This window comes from Amphiura filiformis, chromosome 16 (genome assembly GCF_039555335.1).
Source record: "Amphiura filiformis chromosome 16, Afil_fr2py, whole genome shotgun sequence".
NCBI classification, from domain to species: domain Eukaryota; kingdom Metazoa; phylum Echinodermata; class Ophiuroidea; order Amphilepidida; family Amphiuridae; genus Amphiura; species Amphiura filiformis.
The window spans coordinates 32,909,555-32,928,544 of NC_092643.1; the positions used below are offsets into that span (position 1 = coordinate 32,909,555).

At 37.6% G+C, this 18,990-nt stretch overlaps 1 protein-coding gene across 1 annotated transcript; it reads right to left on the reverse strand.

Moving 5' to 3' along the window:
• Window positions 1-1,522: 1,522 nt before the first annotated feature.
• Window positions 1,523-16,019, reverse strand: LOC140136567 (solute carrier family 23 member 1-like). Its single transcript, XM_072158263.1, has 13 exons — window positions 15,773-16,019; window positions 13,600-13,757; window positions 10,408-10,496; window positions 9,366-9,427; window positions 8,882-9,063; window positions 7,951-8,071; window positions 7,610-7,766; window positions 6,754-7,007; window positions 5,953-6,079; window positions 5,182-5,325; window positions 4,372-4,467; window positions 2,329-2,526; window positions 1,523-1,793 (listed from the first exon to the last, which is right to left on the reverse strand). Exons 1-13 carry the CDS (start codon window positions 15,965-15,967, stop codon window positions 1,711-1,713), a joined length of 1,866 nt encoding a protein of 621 aa, XP_072014364.1. The 5' UTR covers window positions 15,968-16,019; the 3' UTR covers window positions 1,523-1,710.
• Window positions 16,020-18,990: the final 2,971 nt, after the last annotated feature.

An 18,990-nucleotide genomic window follows, 5' to 3' on the forward strand; every position in this document is an offset into this window, starting at 1 on the left:
TTATCAAATATCTTCTGAACTTGACATCGCAGATATTAGAAACTATTCCTTTCCTGAATCCCTTGAACTTGAAGAACAGTTTGCATCCATTTTTACGAAAATCGGAGCAACTTGAATTTTTCACCCCTATATAACATGCAAATTGACCATGGACTTCATAACTTGGTAACTATATGGCCTACGCGCAAATATGTTACATTTTTGTGATCCTTAGACACAGACGAATAATTTGACATGTCTTTAGTGAATTTGGAGCGTTTTTAAATTTTGCCCCCTGTAAAGTGTATGGTTTGGGGGTTCTTTTTTAGGGTCACAGGGTTCCAATATAGCTTTCCAGACAAAATTTTGGAATTCGGCATACCTGAATTAATCAAAATAATTTGGTTGCCAGTTTTTACGCGAACTTGCCGCTTGATGCTTGAATAAGCACATATTGCCCAAATAGAACCAGTCTATTGTGCGTACCCTGGCTGCCTACATTAGAATCTGGTTTCACCAGCGTTTATCAGTGGGATGGAGCTGGTGACCTAATGGATAGGACGTCAGACAAGTAAATGCAAGGTCATGGGTTCGAGTTTCATACCAGCACATTCCATTGCGATGTTTCAGTTGGGTTGTGAGCCGGTTGGGATTTCGTTTATATATTGCCTAGTTTATCAGTGTACTTCGGTTATATCTATAAATATGCTTTTATAAATTCGCACGTCACCCATGGGCACGACATACCAAGATCAGCAAGCGTGACTAAATCCTCATGCATTGACCACTATACAGAAAGGGATAGGAACTCTGTAGATAAATATCATCAAATTTAAGTATTAATTGAATTGCAAAATTATTACACATTTTGCAATTCCGAATTTGTAACATGTTATCAAAAACAACATTTTGAAAGTATTTGACGACGGAAAAAATATTCAACGAAGGAAACGTTAACAATATAATCACAAAGTTGAACAAAATAGACAATTTTGTTGCACAGCAGTCTCATGTTGTTCCGCATTTGCATTCAAATGTATAAAAAGACCACTCGCTATGTAGAAGGTCACTTCGAGACTTACTGTCTATAAGCTGTTATGGCAGCGCGCAGGTGGTCACTTGCGTATTTATAAAAGCGCATTTATATATATAACCGAAGTACACTGTTTATCGCACCACTTTGGGTTGTTTAACTGTTATTTCTTTCCTTTGAGTTATATTCAGTTATCTCATGTAGCAAGCAATCGTATACCTATCATATTTACATGTTCTTGTGCAGCCAGCAGGATGCGTAGCCACATTACCTACTTAATTTATTCCACAATCCTTAAATGCTACCAATTATGATCTTTTAAGATCATATTGGTATTATCACTGGAATGTGTTAACCCACTGAGCACTACCTGCCGATCTAACATTGCCTCTGATTGATCAACTACATGATATTTTCACTTTAATCGCCAGTAAGAATGGAGCTTTGCAAATAATTCACCCAAATTTTGTGTGTGGGGTGTGTGGGGGTGGGGGTGGGCGGTGTGTGTGTGTGTGCTGAAATTATTCTAACAATGTTGCTGATTGGGCCAATTGATAATAAAACTTCTATTTGGCCAATCGGCAGGTAGTTCTCATGGAGTTAAAACACATTCCAGTGAGATTTTAAGTATTTTATCCGTAAGATATATTAATTCATGCAATTTACACTTTACAGGCTATTTAGTCTTCATGTCCAAGTTAGATTGATTCGGGGATTGATCGGTCGTCACACTCGACGTGCACATCAAGTCGGATATCACCATTTTGTCCTTTAGTATCATCTAGGCAAAACAAGGAAAATAATTTTTCAACACTCAACATTTTGAATGTCTTTACACATGCATGAATTTCCTTTACGGCATTACATTATTTTTACGCTAAGTGCAAACGCAGTTTATTATATATAATTATACAAGGGCATTCAATAATTCTCCTCTCTTATGCTTAATTGCTTATAACTTTAGATCTGTAAATGGTCTTTTCTGCAAACTTAGCATGATTATTCAATGAAATGTCACCTATAAATGAGGGCAAATGTATATTAATTACCTTTTCATATTTTTGTAGGTGACCTCAGAACCAAAATAAGATTTAATACAACGGAAACGGTAAAAAAAATCGTAAAATATGTGTGTATGTGTCAGTTCATCGAGACCTCATCTGGAGATTCCCTTCCTGGATAATATTCGAGGTTTTGGGTGTTTTAATTTTCATTACAATCTAACGAAAAGACACAAACAAATGTCTGCACTACGTTCATGAAAGTTCATCTGTGTTGAGTACAATCATGTATTATATTCCATTTACAATATTTACCTTTGGATTGGATCACTGAGTTCTTTTCCCATGGAAAACCTTTGAATGTTGGACTAAAGGGTAAATATCTGCAAAGTGTAGATCGTCTTATGTAGTTCATACCAAATGGAAGATCGTAACCTTTTATAGAGCTTAGAGTTGTATCATTTACATCAGCTGCTTCTAACCATTGCAGGATGCCACGCTCTTCTAAGGTACCTGAAAGTAACAGAAACATGATTACAACTAAGATTTGCCCATATAATGTGCATTAATAAATAGTGCAGTTTTTGGCGAATGAATACAAGATTATGAAAAGTATTCTTAGCAAACATATGAGAAAAAACTGGGAATTCTTAAACACTTGAGAACGTTCCTGCAATCTCATTGGTTCTTACCCATGTAATATGACACGATATCGTACGGGTCGGCGCGTGTGCATCAACGTGATACGCGTGCTCGCTATTTGAACCAATCGGAGGCGCATAGCAACAACGGGACTGACAGGTAGTTCCTTGTAAAATTAAAATTTGATTAAAATTACTTATGATATTTCTATTTGAATTGAAGTGTTTAAGAATGAGAATAAAGGTATTGTTTTTAGCTGCTGTCGTGCATCTATCTATTTTGGCGTAAAATTCGCCTCGTTGTTTTACTTAAAATAATGATGTCGCCCGTGTTATAAGAGGCGATAGATGCACTCCAGTGGCTAAAACCAATACCTTTATTCTCTAATTATATCATGTCCTATTTTATAATTATGACTTTCATAAAGTTTTAATAAAAATTTGTTTTATTTATCCAGTTGAGTGATATGAAAAGCTTAAATCAATGATAAACTCGATATCTCGATATTGCCGAGTTTGCATCTCAATATCTTGCATCAAAATGACGAATTATCCTTCGTGCAAACGAGCACGGGATTAGCCTAGCACAGAAATCTTCTATTCCCCGTAGAAATCGGATTAATTATCATAGCTATAGATGATTACAATTTTGAATATATCGCCCTGCACTACAACGTTCACGCGGTATCTATGTATTGAACCATAGATGTCAAAGAACAGGGATAAAGAATTCTTTCTATTGAATATTCATATCATGCTGATCACTCGCACCTGTAAGATAAGTATCTTTGAAAAGAGTGATATCGTTTTCAATCTATGATTGCAGACAGACACAGTTGAAAAGTGCAACCTGCTTGTAGTGCAGGAAGATATTGTATTTATCTATCGCTATGGTAGTTAATCCGATTATTATGTTACTTTTACGGTGAATTGAATATAGCCTTATTACGTAAGCTGCTTAATTCCACAATGTTGTATTTACACTAGTCTAACTCACATAGTCTAACTCATAAATATCTTACACCAAGGATTCCCCTATTTCCTATTTGAGAGTTGTAGGCAACTCGTTTTCTTGATATTTGTTACCAAAATGACGACTTGCCGAATTATACGAGCCAAGTCATGGTCAGGATTTGGTCGGCCATCTTTGGGTCCCCGCAACACCAAAAAGCCGCTTAAAAATCGATGTTAGATTCTTTTGTGTTGTAAACTGTCATCATTCTTTTGTCTACGTGTAACACGGGTGATAGAATGTAGTTTAAAATACCCTCCAAGGCCGCATTATGTCACATTTTAGGTAAGATTGAGCCGTCGGGGACCTAACTTTGGCAGCCATTAAGGTATAGGAATGCGTGAAATTGGACTCGTCTATAGGCAAATTGACATCTCGATATTTTGCACAAACAACGACGACTTGCCGAGTTGTAGAGAAATCGGCACCTCAAGATGTTTCATTGAAATGAAAATATTGAGATAATGAGTTGCCTATAAAGCGGGCCAGTCGTCATTTTGATAGCTCTTTTGACGTAAGATGGTCAAGTTAAAAGTTGTTACTACAAATAAGTAAGTAGGCCTAAATATCTTGTTTGTACGACCCTTCTACGCTTCCTTAGTATTGTCAGTAGAACCACTAAATTAGGTTGTAGGCTTTGGTTGTGGTTTTGTAGGTTTAGCCTTTGTTGTGGGACATAAAGGTCGAAGAAACTATTGTACTTACCAGGAATAGTATTGTCCAAGAAGAAGCCTATCATTCCTCCAACGAAAACATCATTTGCTAAAGCAATTGTCAAGATGCTGTCTAAATCAGATGAACCTACACGAATATAATATGATATTAGCTTGAGTTATTGAGCTTGAAATTCCCCTGGACAAGGAACTTACTGCTAAGTGTCTCGTTGTAACCCGTACGAAACTCGGGGAGCTGATCCTGGTTGCGATGGTTATTTGTGGAATGTCTAGGGTGTGCGCTCTTGAAGCATCAAAGTCCCTGGTTTGTTGTTAAATGGTTTATGGATTGATGTGGGGCTGTAGTGGTCAGCGACAACCTGTAAAGTGTGCTGAGGCTTGTGGATCAATATCTAGGCATTGCGCTTTTTTTCAGCAATGACGTTTTTATACATAAATGGAGATAATTTTTGCTTTCGGTTCGTAATTTTATTTTTCGTCAGCCTAATACTAATCATAATCTAATGCCCTTCCATATGCCAAACAATCTAAGTTATGGGAAAGAAAGGTTTGGCGCGGAAAATCATCATCATCATCATCATCATCATCATCATCATCATCATCATCATCATCATCATCATCATTTTTCCTCATAATCATCGTTAAGAAATTGCGTTCGATAGTAGTAACTGCAAGACTTAGGATGAATTACGTAGATGTAATGGCTGTACCGGGGGCTGTTCTCAATCCTTGAATCGTCAATAAACAAGTGTGTACTAATAAGCCGTATCTTTGAAAACGATGTTCTAACGTTTGTTTTACCTGAACATACTGAAAGGTAATGTATAAAATGTATAATAACCTGTTTGAATCGCGTGAGGGTGCGTTAATATCCACATTGGAATTCCAAAACCACCACTGAGTGAAAAGCCAACCACCAGCAAATTACGAGTGCTATTCATATCGATGAATTGTAGATGGGATAAACCTACTCCAATTGCCAGGGCTGAAAACAAAATAATCATTTGATATATTTATTTACGATTTATGTTGAAAATAAGTCTAGAAATGTTCATTATTTACTTTTGGTGTTGCATCAAAGGGCCGCTTTATATTGTCAACCATCCAATAGATTTACATACAATTGTTTGCCAATGATGCAATTATGTCATTCCTAGATGTAAACATGGCTTTGAGTGTCTCCATGAAGACTCCTTTACATAAATTGAACACCGCTTCAGCTTCACAGACTGATATGTGACCGTACAGCACGAATGAGCCGTAAATGTCCTCAATTGTATTCTGAGTTACCGTGTAAAATGGGCATGAAGGTCATATTCATAGGTATTTCAATTTGGTGCTACGTGTATCTCATTAAATGAGGTACACGTAGCACCAAATTGAGGTACCTATGAATACGACCTTCATGCCCATTTTACACTGTAACTCAGAATACAATTGAGGACATTTACGGCTCATTCGTGCTGTACGGTCACATATATAGTGGCATGAACCCTCAAAAAATAAATCAAAATTTAATGCAGTAATAAAACATTTCCATAAAATGCCACTGAGTATCCATAACTAGCTGAGGTTTGTTCATTAACGTCCAAAGGCGAGATGATGAACTTACATGAGCCGATAAGAGAGCCGCCAATTATTGGGTATGGCACAGTAGCAAATACAGCACCAATCTTAGCGAAAAATGCAAAGGTTATCATAATCAGACCGGCCGCTTGAGCAACAGTTCGGCTAGCAACCTGAAAGCAAATATTTCGACAGATGGCTTAAGAATGTTTGGACCGACAATGGAACACAATTTGTGGTTTTCCCAATTTTCATGACTAATATAGCAAGTATGGAATCTTGTGTTCCCTTTGAACTCTTCAGATACGGTAAAAAAGACATTCCATCAATGTTTAAATACTCTATAGTCTATGAGATTAAATAATCTATCTACCATGTCTAGGGTCTAGGAGTGTAAAATCAAAACTCTATTGATTATTACCAGTTGTAATTGACCTATTTGACGGTTGTTATAAGTTTATGATATGCTAGAAATGATCCTGGGGGCGACATAACACAAATGACCACACGGGTATGCTCCCCCGGAAAGGCTCCCCCTTTTCGAAGCTCCGAAAGGCTCCCGAAATTTGACCAAAATCCTCACATGTCTGTTTTTAGGCGATTTGCAACCAGAAAGACCCTTGATTTTGATTGTTTGCAGCTCCAAAAGACCCCCATTTTAATTGTTCCCAGCTCCAAAAGACATCCTTTTACTGGTATGCCGTTAGCTCCCAAAGAACCCCACCACCTCAAAATTCCGGGGGTGGGGGCATACCCGCCAAAAATGTTTGATGTCTCCCCCGGTAATGATAAACATAGACTAATATTACATTTATATGTTCATGTATCTTTAAAATGTTATACAGACCCTGGTAAGTCCAATGTTTCCAATACATTCGCTGTAAGAAGCCATTCCCAAACCTGTGCCCCATGCACCAGCAAGTATACAGGCGATACCTTCTATCAATATACCCCTGTTTACAGCATGTTTAGGAGGCTTTGGTGCTGATGACAACCTTGCACATGCGTAGTAATCTCCCACTGAATCGATGACAGAACCAAAAACTCCAGTAGTTACCCCTAACAAAGCCCCAGCAGTAATATATGGTCTTCCCCATTGCCCTGGTGAAAAGGGGGGAAAAGAAGGTGGAACGTTGAAGACAAATAGTTCATACAAAAGGCGAGAGGCATAAATTTGAAACTTAAGAAACGGTGACGAGGTGAGCGATAGAGAAGGAGGAGAAAGAGTCGACACAGAATAAGGATAGATAGAAACGAGTTGGTATAGTGAATAAAACTAAAGAAATTAATTACATGTTTTGCTCTCATGACTATTCATTTCGGTGTCTTGATTTCAATTTAATAGCACCCTGGTATTAGTCGCAAGAAAGATAGATTGCTTAGTAATTAAACAGTTTGTGCAAATCATCTCTCGGGGACGGTGACGTCGCACACAAAACAAGCAGGTGTATAGTACACAGCGACAACACCAGCTAAATAATTATATTGTACGCCCCCTTTGAGCGCACGTCAATGCTTTTTAAACATATACGCGCCTACCTTTTGGAATTAATCTTGCTGATCCAAACGTTCGAATCCGCTGATTCATCATAAAACAATTGTTTTGTTTTGTATGTGACGTCAGTGTCGCTTCTCCCGGAGATGATTTGTAAAAACCTCACAATTATTGTTTCAAACAAATTATTTTATAGACCGTTACATACCAGGATAAGGAGCTACAAACCACGGCGTAGCAAAGAGTGCGTCATTTTTAATGTCAGTACGTGCATTATACGCGGGATTAGTCGGATCATCTGGAAATACGTCAGCTACCGTCAATATCCAACAAAATATCCACGTTGTAACAATTGCGATGATGATCTGATAATCATAGTATGGTAACAACAAAAATAACAATTAACATCATGATCATATCATCATTGCATCATCGTTATCGTCATCTAATAGTATTATTGACCACTTTATTTACCACTCTAAGAAGATCAGATTGACGATTGTTCTATATTTATATTATAATCATGTATAGACTTCTTTATCAACGTACCGGATACAATTGGAAGATTCGTGCTCTACCTATGTAAAAACGTTTCTGTGAATTGTAAGCTGGTATTGGGATACTAAATGAAGCCAAATATTGTGACGTCAATACAACCAAACCAAATGTCCTGTGGAAGATATCACATTAACGTTATTAAAAGAGTTTCATTATTTTAACTTTCACAAAAAACAACGAAAATGTTTAAATAATTATCAAGAATGGGCCATTTCCATTCATATCATTGTGACATACCTGGTGATTCCCAGCCAACAATTGCACGTTGTTACAACGTCGTACATGTATAAACAGTGATAAAAGTCATCCACGTTGTAAGTACGTAAAATTGTGAACTCGTATTCGTATTGTGACAATGTTATTTCGAACGTTGATTTTTAGACATTGCTATAACGTCATTATGACGTTGTTTCGACGTCAAGTTGTGAATGTATTATTCAAACAGCCGGTCGAACGTTGTCGTGTTTAAGACGTAAATACCACGTCATTACCGAATGTTTTAAAAAGCCTACGTTAAAATAACGTGGTAAATACGTCATTGTGCGACGTTACATTATTACAACTTAAGAACAACGTTAACGAACGTCGTACGGACAAATAGCAAACGACTACAAAGTGTCCGCATGTATTATTTTGTATTATTATGACCACAGAGGGCTTCGTTCATTTTCGTTTTTGTCTGTAACGCGGGAGATTTCATGACACCAATTTTTTTCTGAATTCAATTGGTTTTTGGTTAAAGTCATATTTACCTGAATAAGAATGATAATTTGTTCTTTGTATAACCGTTGTGACACGGTACTTTAGTGAAAACAATGCTGTATCTTTCATTGTAATGTTAATGTTATTTCTAATGTTTGAGTTTGTACACTGCAAAAACATATCTGAAATATTTAGTTTCATTGATCCCATTGAAACATACATTGTTGCAATTCCCCAGTGGTCCCCACACATGTTAACTGCTATGGTCGTCACTTTCAATCCGGCCAATGTCAAGGGCGGGGTTACGGTCATAGGCCCAATATAACGCAGAAGAAGCCCGATGCATCCAGTTGAACCGAGAACTACTTGTACGAAAGAGGCGATCAGAATAGCACCAGAAAGCTAGAAGAGAAGACAATTATTTAGTGGAAAACGTCATTATGTTGGCATTGCTTTTACTTTGACTTGTATTTCAATGTACATGATGTATGTACATTCCTTGTCCCAGCAACTCGTTAGTAGGCACATATGCTTATTAACGAATTTTTACGACAGTTGAATTTAATGTAATATAAAGTTTTTTATATCAACAAATGGCAGATTGTTGGACGCATTTTTTGTAGAATTGCCCAGTACCATTTTAAACAAAATGAACATGGTGAAACATCTCTTAATAATTTACGGATTAAAGAAAAAGATAGTACCTCCAACATACGACTTCTCCATTCTTCATCAGCAATGTATAGTTCTTCCTGTGTAGCGTTTCCTAAGTAAAAGAGAGTAAAATTAATAAAACAAGCAAGACGGGGGGTATATTTCTTAACTTAGCATCCTTCTTGTTGGCGTAAGACGCTGTATAAAAGTTTGTTAAGATTATTAATAGTAACAAAAATCGCCCAGTCCTACATAGCGACGAATCAGTGAGTGAGCGGAGGCTTGATCAAGAAATTATTCGCCCCATCGCCCTTCCTCATGCATTTCCGCCTTCTTTCGTAAAGCTGGCATTTGGCCGTGTTCGCTGATCGCGAACTGTCGAACACATTGATAGCATTTGACACTTGATAATGAGATCCTTCTGCGTAGGCTAAAAGACAGATATTTTTTCTTAAAAAAATACACACTAGTATAAAACTCATCTTCGACCAATCCAGAACCACGCAATTTACAAAAGGTTCATCACGTGACATACCATCATATCTTCCTAAACTACTTCCAAGTTTAAATTACCCAGTCGGAGTTTAGTCAACAAAATCCTCAAAATATAGTTTTCGATCACAAAAAGATATTTTTCGCATTACGATCTCAGTCTTAAAGATTGAATACTATCGTAACGTAGAATTAGTACGTATTCGCTGGCGAAGTGACGTAATACCGTACCGGATTAACTACCATAGCAATAGGTGAAAACAATTTTGAATATATCGCGCTGCACTACAAGCAGGTTGCACTCATCACCTGTATATGTCTGCAATTATAGATTGAATACAATACCGTTCTTTTCAAAGATACTAATTTTACAGGTGCGAGTGATCAGCATGATATGGTTCAATGCAGAGGTACCGCGTGAACGTACCAGTGCAGCGCGGAATATTCAAACATTGTTCTCACCTATTGGTATGCTAGGTCTTATAATAGTTATCATGCGAATGATGCGATGGGAAGGTGGGGTACCCAGGCTAATTCACCTGCTTCGGTGTTAAACCTTAAACAAAACCGTTTGATCTCTACCCAAAGTCCCTTACCTACCTGGTGTAACCATAGGACAAGGACCCTTCAGGTCTAGGATAGTGAATACTGCTACGAAGAATGCACCTGAACCCTGAATAATTGCCAATCTGTATAGAAAAAAAGGCAAATCTTTGCTCATTATTCCGATATACCCAACTTCGTCGTCAGATACAATTGAATATATGAATACAAAAGCCACCTAAATCCATACTTAAACCAAATTGAGTTAAGCATGGGAAAGTGTTGCTTTACATAGGCCTGTCATACGTATGAAAGAACAACTCAAATTCATCCTCTGTGTCTATTGAGCGTGTGAAAATAGCATGTATGAAAGAATCACCCAATTCCATGATTTGAGTCTTGTAACACATTGATTAAAATCCAGTATGTATAAAAGTCCACTTGTAACACATTCATTGCTAGAGAGTGACTTTTGAAAAAAAAAATGGGTTTAATAAAAGAAAGTGTGTGGTTTATATTACATGGCAGAATGCTTATCAACATTATACATACCTGTGCGCTTTATTTTGTATTATCTTACTAGTGGTAATCTCATTCTAACATTGTTGTCTTTGTATATGATTCAAAAAGTCCAAAATTTAAAATGAACCCCACGAAGTCCCTGAAATGCTAATCGTCATACCTAATACAGGTTAATCCACTCATTTGCACGTAAAACTTACCATATTGACCAGGTAAATCTAACTGAAGGAATTAAAATGATACACAGGTTTTTCTCTCAAAATCACTTCCCATGGACTTAGGTGGCTTTTGTATTCATGTATTCAATTTCAAGCATGGGTCTAACTTTTCGTAAGGAATAATTGACTTCTTTGGGACGAAAAATGTAAAGAGTGACCCTCAAAGGAGCTTTTCACATTAAGCTGAATTTATACTCCTTTTGCAGAAACGCGATTCTCACGCATGCTCAAGGTTTACTACCATTTTCAGAGCGTCAAGCCGATCAATCGATACAAATTGCTGAGGCAAAAACGACGTCGCTTTTGCAAGTTGAAGAAATCTCAACTTTCCAGCGATATCGCTTGACACGTGAATGCATCAACCAACCATTTCCTATCAACAACTGAATCTATTATTTTGCTACTTAATTTAACCGTCTCGATTATTAACTTTCGGTGATGAATTAATTCAAAGCAATAATTTTTGACATCAATGGATGTTCTAAAAATGTATTCTGTGGCATTTAGAATATTTTAATTTGTCGTCTGCAATCGCTATCGCCGTGATAAGTATAAATGCAAAAGCAACGAGCGATGCATCGCAAAATTCGGCAATTGCCCATCGCTTTTCAAAAGTGTTGCATCGCAATCGTTCGGCGATCTAGTATAAATTCAGCTTTAGGAGGTCCCCCAATAACGATGGCTTGTTCAAAGACTACTCTAAAAAGGTTGCGCTGAAAAGATGGCACATATTACCAGCAAATTCATGGATCAGCTATGGGCTCGCCGGTTTCACCAATTGTGTGTAACTTATACATGGAACACTTAGAGCAAATAGCCATTAGAACAGCACCCCACCCCCGGTGTGGTGGTATCGCTACGTCGACGACACGCACACGAAACTCAAGAATGAGTACGCTGAGGAATTTACAGACCATCTTAACTCATTAGACCCAGACATCAAATTCACCACTGAAGGAGAGGAGGATAGATCATTAGCGTTCCTGGACACTTCCACTGTGATCCAAGCTGACGGTAGCTTAGAAATAAAAAATCTATCGCAAGCCAACCCACACAGATCAATATCTGTATTTCTCTTCTAACCACCCTTTAGAACATAAGTTTGGGGTAATCCAGACCTTGTTTCACCGTGCGGAGTCTGTGATTACCAAACCCCAAGCTGTGGTAGAAGAAAAACAGCACATTACGCAAGCTCTCACTAAGTGCGGCTACCCCGAATGGGCGTTTAATAAAATCAACAAACCCAAGAGCTCAAAATCCAACCATAAGAGGGACAGTACGGTTACATCTAAAGGACAGGTGTTGTTACCTTACATCAAAGGAATTTCGGAAGCACTTCGCAGAAACTTCCAGAAAGTTGGTATAAGAGTGACATTTAAACCTACAAGAACATTGCGCCAATTTTTAGTGGCGCCAAAGGACAAACCCGAGAAAAAGGACGTCACTGGTCCGGTGTATATGATTCCATGCCAGGGGCAGACCACAAGAGGAACCTGCCAAGAATCATACATCGGTGAGACGGAACGTTCTCTTAAAACCAGATTTTTAGAACACCGACGTCCAAGCACCACTTCGTCCGAGGTTTCCAACCACATCCATATTGAGTCACCGGGCCACCACGTTGACTTGGACAAAGTCCAAATTTTGGATAGGGAGCCCCGCTGGGAGTTAAGGAAGCCATACACATCAGGGCCAACCAACCATCTCTGAACAAGGACGGAGGGCGCTACAAGCTGCCAAAGGTCTATGACCCGATCATTACGTCACACTTCAAGTGTGCTCGATCGGGTCAGTCCGCTGAAGAAAGCTGTAGTATCAACAGCTGAAAATTTCGGAGGTAAATATTTTGTATTGTGATCAAGAGTTTAAAATCTTTCTATATACCGTTCAAAGTACGTTGCTCTGAAAATAATCAACAAGATCTTCATTATTGGGGCCAACCCCATGAAATTTTCCCGTCAGTCATTGGACAGATGTTTGAAATGGACAAATCATGTATCAAAATATTCAGAAGAGTCTTGAGAATCTTTTCTGCCATGTTGTCAAATATGTAAAACGCACGTTCTATTCCGATTTCATGCCACCGATCACGCTATTTGACGATCTTTGTAATTTTGTATCCAAAAGTCTCATATTTTAATTCGATATTTCTTTAAAATTAAATGCTTGGATACATTTAATTCCATTTAGTTTTAAAGAAATATCTACTTAAAATGTGACATTTTGGCGCAAAAGTTGACAAAAATACTTAAATAGCGTGACTGTTGTCATGGAAACGGAATAAAACGCACGGGTTACAAATTTGACAACATGACAGAAAAGATTCTCCAGGCTCTTCTGAACATTTTGGTATGTGACTTGTCCATTTGAAATATTTGTCCTACGCCTCCGTTCAATGCAGCTCTTTTAGTCTCTTTACTGCCTTGACGACTCCACATTTTAAAGATCTACAGTCTTTCTTTGGTAATCTTTTTCTTTTACACAGCGATCCTTGTGTATGAGTTCTTACCTACATCCAAATGTAGATTGAAGAAATGTTGCAATGCCACACACAAGAAATCCCGTACTTATTAAACGTCCCATTAGCACCGTGTCAAACGACATACACATCTTCATACCAATTATTATTTGAGCTGCAATGATAGATCCAAAACTCGCTAGAAATTGCTGTGAAAATAAGTACAAACGAAACCAAATATTAATTCCTCTGTCTTCAAAGCACAGAATAGTAAACCAACTCTTGCTTTGATCATGGAAGTGGAAGTATATCTTCCTTGCTTTGATGTTAAATACGGATAGTAACATTCATACTGCAGTTATACTGCACAGCAAACATGATTCGACCTTTGCAGTATTTAATCCTGGTTAACAGGAAACTACTCCAGCAAAATCAATCGATAAAGTATAGTCTATCATCCACATTGAATGGTGGAGTGCACTTATGCCCAAATATGGCACTTGCCAATCAATAATCACCCACTTGAAATCCCTGACTCGCTGCACTGAACAAAGTTATGGACAGATAGGGAAGCCGTTTTTGCTGTTATCTGTCATTTACATATCAGGGAGGTACGAACATTTGCAGATGCCCCACATACTCAGTTTTCAGCCTACATGTAATGTATACATTATTCTTGATTGACAGCAAGTACAAAAAATATCCGTCAAGTGGTTTAGCTTTAATGCCCTTTGGAAGAGAGCGGTCTACAAGTGAGTGATAGTCACTAAAAGTTGCATTCGATTTACACAGGGAATTTTGCAGGCCATGCCGTGCCCTACTTACTAAAACACCAAAGTACGAATATTTCCAAATAACTAAATTAGCTAAAAATTTAGGACATGTTACAAAACTATATTTCCTAGAATTTCAGAGAGTACAAACAATATTGGCCGGCTATTTCACACAGTGACGTTAACTAGGAACTGTCCTATACCTCTAACATACACTGTTTGTAGAGGTCATACCTCAATGGTGAGAGCACTGTGTATTGTGTATAGGAAAATGAACAGTAACTGCAGCATGTTACCAAATCGTTAAGTTAGCCTGCCAATGGAACTTACGTTCTGCCGATCTAAATACAGTGTATTAGATCATCAGAACGTAGGTTCCATGGGCAAGCTCATGTCTAGTGGAAATCGTTCAGTGAAGGCTCAGTGAAGAAAGAATATATACTGCGCCAAGAAAGTATCCTTACTCTTGGAAAAATAATCACAATTCAAAACTGAACCATATTGGGGTAAATTTGTAATAGATGCACTATCTAATCCTGCACATTATGACACGACATTGAATCCAATGTGACATCCAGAAGTAAAGTTATAAGCAATTGAATAGACAAAGGTCCAGTTTTAAAAGTGACAAATTGGCCTATACAAGGCGCAAAAAGATTCCAACAAGCGCAACAAAGAGACTACACAGTTTTTTCAATGAAACTTTATTGAAAGCAGTATTTATTTTAGTTTTTACTTCTGTACTTTTCATAACTTGCATTTTATTTGTCAGCTCATTTGTTTCAGTTTTCTTTTGTTCCTTTTGTTTTAAATTAAAGGCACACACAAATTAGACATGTACCACTCTCAAACCAAATGTCTAGTCCGTGGAGTTTTGAAAAGGCCAGTGTGTCACTTCTAAAACTGGACCTTCGCCTAATCAAATGCTTGTAACTTTGCTTCTTGAAGTCACATTGGATTCAATGGGGTGTCAAAATGTGCCGGATTAGATACTGCATCTATGAAAAAAACAAATTAACCCCAATATGGTTCAGTTTTGAAATTGTGATTATTTTCCAAGTGTAAGGATACTTTCTTGGAGCAGTATAGCTGAATACCGAGTGTTTCGGGCTAGCTCATGACATGTTCCATTGCTATGGTATTAGCATTATTATTATATTACTACTACTAAATAGGGAAGAGAACAATCCGGTCCGACGAATGAATTTGTATACGCTGCAACAACTCCGGTGTTGAAAGTAACACCGGTTGGAGTCAATAGAGGACCGCACCCAGGGGTGTTGTTTGTTAACACTTTTGGTGCTCTTGTTATACCTTCCAGGTGTCAAAAGTGACACCAAGAGTGTAAATAAACACCTAAAAATGTTAAAAATAACACCCCTGGATGCGGTCCTCTTTGACTCCAACGAACCGGTGTTACTTTTAACACCCGAGTTTTTGCCGTGTTGTACCTGGAATCCAAACGCTATGGCAGCATACCATGGCGGCACATCTTCCAGTCCATAGATTAGTTGTCGTGTGTCATTTACAGGCGGCTCTTTCACCTCATGATTACAAGATTCCGCCACCTCTTCACCATCCTGTGTAGGCTTATCCCTAAGCTCATGCAAGAAAGTGTCCGACTCCTGCACCGGCTTCTGCAACATTATTTTCCGTGAATAGCTGTGAATGTCGGGGCTTGGACGGCTTGAAGATTCGTCACTGATTTTATATGGTAATAATAACAGATGTGGCTATAAAAAACGCACGTAACATGAAAATATTTAAAGTTATTTTAGTCTCAGATTCCGTGGGGTACTTGACATTGACAAAGGAGCTCAAAGGGGTATCACCCGTGAACATCGAACTTCAAAATTCACCCTAATACCACGTTAAAATATCTGAAAATGCACCCCCCCCCCTTTAAACAAGTATGACAAGACAGGTATCATTTCAATACCCTAAACAAGTATTCCCTAAGCAAGTAAATTTTAAATTTTTCTCGACTCGTCATGACACTTATAAAATTCATAAGGGCTGTGCAGCAATTATGAGCCCTGAGAGAGGGTCAAACGGGGGGAGGGTGTAATTGTTAGCATCCCAAAGGGGGAATTGGAAGCACATTTTGGCAGAACGAAAGGGGCAGGCGATTTTGGCACACATTTATGAGACGACGTTTAAATAAAAACATTTATTTATTTACTTATTTATTTATTTATTTATTTATTTATTTATTTATTTATTTATTTATTTATTTATTTATTTATTTATTTATTTATTTATTTATTTATTTATTTATTTATTTATTTATTTATTTATTGTTCATGGTTAAAAAAACAAATTCGAAAATGAATCTACGACGGTCATTCGAAAAGTTCTACCCCCATCCTCACATCTCTGTTATCTTACGTGCCAAGATATTGACATTACCCATGGTTATACTCTTACATCTTGACTACACAATAAAAGTTATTTGATGAAAATGTGATTTTTAGTTGCTAAGATGTGTTGGTTAAAGTGAATATAGATTTGGTACGTCGGAAACGGTACGAAAGGAAAGACTAATTTTGATTAAAAAGATTGCCAACATCTAGGGCCTATGTGGAAATCATTACAGATTTATTTCTGAAAACAATTGCTTTAATTTTTGTTCAAAACTTTAATCAATATCTAACGCTTGCAGATAGTAAAGTTTTTACTGGGCGTCATATCTTCAGAATTATGGATGGCGGAAACCTTCAAAATACGCCTAAGAATACGCCTAAGAATACGCCTAACCTTAGACGTCTAAGATGCAATCTTAGACGTCTAAGATGCATTCTTAGGCGTCTAAGATGCAATCTTAGGCGTCTAAGAAATTCGCGGTAGATTTAAATCAACGAATCACAGGACCAGAAATCCCAAACAACCAATCATCTTAGGCGTATTCAATTATTGACCAATGAAATCTTAGACGCCTAAGATTTTACACGCCTAAGAATTCTTACACGTCTAAGATTGATATTTTAGTGATGGACGGTATCACCAATGTGATTTTCTCTGAGAACTTGCAGCAAAATTGATTAATTGGTTTGATTTTATTTTCGTTGGTTTGGTGTGCTGTTTTGGTGTGGCTAGTAGTAGTCAGGTATTAATGTTGATGAGCATGATGACGGCGACGACGATGATGATATGATGATGATGATGATGATGATTATGATGATGATGAAAATTAATACACAAACAACAAAGAGGAACAAACATGCCTAGCATATATTTATATACCTCCATGATTCTATTTTTAACATAGAAAATTTGACCTCTTGTCTTCTTGCACTTTGCAGACTGAAATTATGCATATCTGATCTCTTCAATTATAAAAGACGATTTGGCCTTGGCCCGTGGGCCTTGGTGAAAATATGTCACACGCTGTTCGAATTATAAAGACATAGTTGGTTGACCTAATAATGTGTATGCAGTAATAACTTGACCTCTGAACATATTGGATATAAACGCATCATACCCTACACCGTCAGGTTAACTTTCTTGTTGAATGGAGGTATCGAGGTCTCTTAACTGTGTATTTTGGCTCAGTCATAGCATACGTGTTAAGAAAAAACATACATGAAAAGTGAGCAGGGTGACAGACACGTGCTCTTTGTTTAAACATTACAAGTAACATGAGTGGCAAACATTAATGTTTCATATTGCTTACAACCCCTCCCCCAATCAATGTTGGAGCCAATACTAGTCCGTTCCTATCTCAGTATCAAAACAACATGACTGGGTGGGTACGGGGGGGGGGGGTGAAATTTCAGACTAAATTTAATCCCTCATCACTGTCATCATCATCACCACCACGACTCTAATAATCATCTGACATCATTTGTATTATCCATATTATCATCATCATCATCATCATCATCATCATCATCATCATCATCATCATCATCATCAACAACAACAACAACAACAACAACAACAACAACAGCAACAACAACACCATCATCATCATCATCATCATTATCATCTTCATTTACACTATAGCCACACAAATAGAAATCTTACATTAACTGCAAGTCATCAGAAAAACAAAATATTTAAAACAAATTAAAGTTTTATCAGTTTGCAACAACAACATCAACCGCTAGATTATGTTCAAATGAAAAAAAAAAGCCTATTATGTAAAAAATACATTGTTCCGCCTGAGTTGTCAAAAAGTGGCTGAAAAGAACAAAACAATAGGCCATTGTGCCGAAAGGTGGGAGAACATGTACCCTATCCCCCTCCCACCCCATCACCCCTTTCTCTTTGGGATTGACGCGAGTGGCTATGGAGAGAAAAGGAGTTTATTAAAAACACACCACCCAGCCATTGTTCGAAATATTCTCTAACGCACAGCGCCCGTTGTACGTTTTGATACCGTCCATCACTAGTCACGGTCAAATGGTCAATCTTAGACGTGTAAGAATTCTTAGGCGTGTAAAATCTTAGGCGTCTAAGATTTCATTGGTCAATAATTGGATACGCCTAAGATGATTGGTTGTTTGGGATTTCTAGTCCTGTGATTCGTTGATTTAAGTCTACCGCGAATTTCTTAGACGCCTAAGATTACATCTTAGACGCCTAAGAATGCATCTTAGACGTCTAAGATTGCATCTTAGACGTCTAAGGTTAGGCGTATTCTTAGGCGTATTCTTAGGCGTATTTT